Source organism: Triticum dicoccoides, chromosome 3B (assembly GCF_002162155.2).
Source record: "Triticum dicoccoides isolate Atlit2015 ecotype Zavitan chromosome 3B, WEW_v2.0, whole genome shotgun sequence".
Classification (NCBI taxonomy): Eukaryota; Viridiplantae; Streptophyta; class Magnoliopsida; order Poales; family Poaceae; genus Triticum; species Triticum dicoccoides.
In genome coordinates this window covers 456,397,094-456,400,529 of record NC_041385.1, presented here as the reverse complement: position 1 = coordinate 456,400,529, position 3,436 = coordinate 456,397,094, and the positions used below count along the sequence as shown (strand labels likewise).

Below are 3,436 nucleotides of genomic sequence, written 5' to 3'. Positions count from 1 at the left end.
GTATGGGCACGCCATGTACGGACAAGGAAAAAGATTTGTTTGCGGATGCCACTATAGTCACGGTTGGGAATGGGCGTATGGCCAGATTCTAGAACTCCTCTTGGCTGAATGGTTTGCGCCCGCGTGATATTGCACCTGACATCTTTGATCTATCCAAAAAGAAAAACTGCTCGGTCCAGCAAGCTTTATCGACCAACACTTGGATCTCTCACATCGACATTTCCAATGGCCTAACCATTGACCACGTTCAACAGTTTGCCAACCTTTGGGAAAAGATTGCTCAGGCCACACTTGTTGAGGATATGGAGGATTCCATTATTTGGAAGTTCACCAAGGACGGTTTGTATTCTGCCTCCTCGGCTTATAAGGCGCAATTTGAGGGCCTTACTACGTCGGACATAGTTCTTTCGGTGTGGAAGGTGTGGGCTCCTCCGCGATGCAAATTTTTTGCTTGGCTTGCTCTTCAAAACAGGATTTGGACATCAGACCGCCTTCTTCGTCGTGGATGGCCCAACTGCGGTCTTTGCCCCCTTTGCAAGCAAAGTCAGGAATCGACGGCCCACCTACTGTTCCAATGTCATTTCACCCTTCGCATGTGGAATGAAATTCTCCAGTGGCTCGGCTTGCAGCACATCAATACCGCAGCTTGGATGATGAGGGTCTCAGTGAGGGAATGGTAGACAGGAAGCATTCATATCCGTAGCGAATCCCCCAAGGCGCTTGCTTCGCTGATGATGCTCATCTCCTGGGAGATTTGGTCGGAGCGCAATGCTAGAATTTTCCGCAATACGGCCGCTCCGTCGGCGGCCCTTGTTAGTAAGATTAAAGAGGAGTTGTCTCTTTGGGCTTTGGCGGGCGCCAAGCACTTGAGTATTGTAATGGCGCGAGAGTAGACCTTTATTTTCTTGCCGCTTTGTGGCGTTGTTTAAACCTTCTTTCTTAATTAATAAAATGGCAAATCTTTTGCCTTGTTTCAAAAAAAAGTTTCTGCACGGCCGTTGCGTGGAGATTCTCGTGTGCGGCCGCCGCGCGCTCCCGCACACCATTAAATCATCACGACGATCGGTACGCACCATTAACCTTACTCACGCAATGCACTCCGCTGCATTGCGGCCCATTTCATTACGTCGCACAGCATCGTCTCGTTGGTCGTAGCGCACATTCCCGCTATTCCACGCGCAGAGAATAACATAACCGCCTCGGCAACCACCGATGGGTACGCACCGTCAGACCAGCTCATCTCCAGCCGGTCACCCCTAACCCCACCCCACGTCGGCCTCCCTATATCAGCCAACACTACCCGCCATGTACCGATCACACGCACTACCACCCCCGCTCTCTCCTGCAACCTCCATTGTTCAGAGCAGCACCAGCCAGAGCCACAAGCAATGGCGGCGAGGAGCGGCATTGTCGTCGTCGCGGCGGCGCTCTTGGCCCTGGTGGCGGTGTCGCAGGCGCAGGCGCCTGGCCCCTCGGCGACGCCGGCCGGCCCGCCGAACGTGACGGCCATCCTGGTGAAGGGCGGGCAGTACACGACCTTCATGCGGCTGATGAAGGAGACGCAGCAGGACACGCAGCTCAACAGCCAGCTCAACAACTCCTTCAACGGCAACGGCTACACCGTGTTCGCGCCCACCGACAACGCCTTCAACAACCTCAAGCCCGGCACGCTCAACAGCCTCACCCAGCAGCAGCAGGTGTCGCTGGTCCAGGCCCACATCCTGCCCCAGTACTACACCATGGAGTCCTTCCAGACGGCCAGCAACCCCGTCCGCACCCAGGCCTCCGGCGAGAAGGAGCCCATCACGGTCAACATCGTCGCCACCAACAACCAGGTCAACGTCACCACCGGCCTCGTCGAGGTCGCCGTCAACAACGCGCTCAGCGCCGTCAAGCCGCTCGCCGTCTACTCGGTCGACAAGGTGCTCCTGCCCCAAGCGCTGTTCGGGGCCAAGGCGCCGGCGCCGGCGCCCGCCGCCCCCAAGGGGGCCAAGACCAAGAAGGGTGAAGGCGCCTCCGGGCCGGCCGCGTCAGACGACGACGCCGCGCCCACGGGCGCCGCGGGCGCCAGGGCCGTCGGTTGGGGCATGGCTGGCATGGCCGCCCTTCTTGGCTACCTCTTGTGAGATGGGTAGCTTGGGATGATCGCACGACGACTGGGACGCCATGGCCATCAATCAATGTGCATAGACTCGATGGATTTCCTTGTCTTTGGTGTTTCTTTCCTTTCTTCCACCCTGTTCAAATTCCTTTGTTCCATTCTTGTTCTTGCCTTGTTGGCGGTTTGTTAAGATTGAGTTATGTGATTGAATTTATGTGTTTGAGGTAAGAATGTTAATAACGACGCAGTGCATTTTAAGTACCTGGTAGTGCGATTGAAAGACATGGTCCCGTTGCGACTTGAGTGTGTGTCCTTTTTATCAGATCACTGTGGTGCGCGGCAAAAGACTGTCGTCTGTCGGTGCTTTACTCACGTTTTTTTTTTCGAATCTACTCACGTTAGTTGAGCTGATAATAATCAGAGCTGGTACTAAATTAGGATAAGATTTTAGCTGCCCTATTGATTTGGACGTGTTCGCTGGTCAAAATGGGATGATAGTACACGTCCAGTTTTCGGTTTTGGATTTATCAAGCGATGGGTAATCATGGAGCTGGTGCAAGTGTGGAACAGAGTGGCGGAGCAGGGACGGGCCAATGCACGAGCACGTGGTGCCACGCCCGTCCGGTGATGAGTGAGTCGATTCTATTGCATAGTGGTGCTGCATTGTACGAGTACTATACACCCTATCCGCGTGCATGGAGCAGCAGCGATGCAACACATTCTATTTTGCTTCAGGTGAAAATGTTAGTCTGGAAACCTTCATTTTACTTCACAGATGTGATAGGATGGCCTTCCCTCCCAGGGATTCATTGTTTTCATCGGAGACGGAGAGTGCTCTCAAGACGAGAACCATTAGCTTGTAGCCCTGTAACTCTGTTGGCAGAGAGCATAACATTGCTGGTAGCTTCGTACTACGTATAGCAGTATCATACAAGGATTCATCGTTGTCATATACGGATACGCACATCATGGAGTAGCGTGGCGGCACGTCGCTTTCAATTATCAATGGCCAGCTAGCGCTGCCGGTCTGGCATCCGTTTTATACAGATGACAATGGAGCTCGCTTGGCTGGTACGAGTTACTTTTGCAATCATGCTTTTATTCTACTCTTATCCATACATACCAGTAAGGAGTAGCTTTTGGCTGATTCGCAAGAGAAGATGACACACTAGCTAGCACAGCTTTAAAAGGGGGGAAAATGGGTCCCCAATTTTGCTAAGTTCACTATAAAGCAATTTTCATTTCTAAGTGGACGGTCTTTGTACATTTTCATTTTTAGATAGATAGATAGATAGATAGATAGATAGATAGATAGATAGATATGAAAATAGACAT

General features: G+C 52.4%; 1 protein-coding gene across 1 annotated transcript; it reads left to right on the top strand.

The window, feature by feature from the left end:
- The first annotated feature begins 1,308 nt into the window (after window positions 1-1,308).
- Window positions 1,309-2,362, top strand: LOC119276500 (fasciclin-like arabinogalactan protein 11). The gene has a single exon (XM_037557569.1). The coding sequence runs from the start codon at window positions 1,389-1,391 to the stop codon at window positions 2,124-2,126; it is 738 nt and encodes a 245-aa protein (XP_037413466.1). The 5' UTR covers window positions 1,309-1,388; the 3' UTR covers window positions 2,127-2,362.
- Window positions 2,363-3,436: the final 1,074 nt, after the last annotated feature.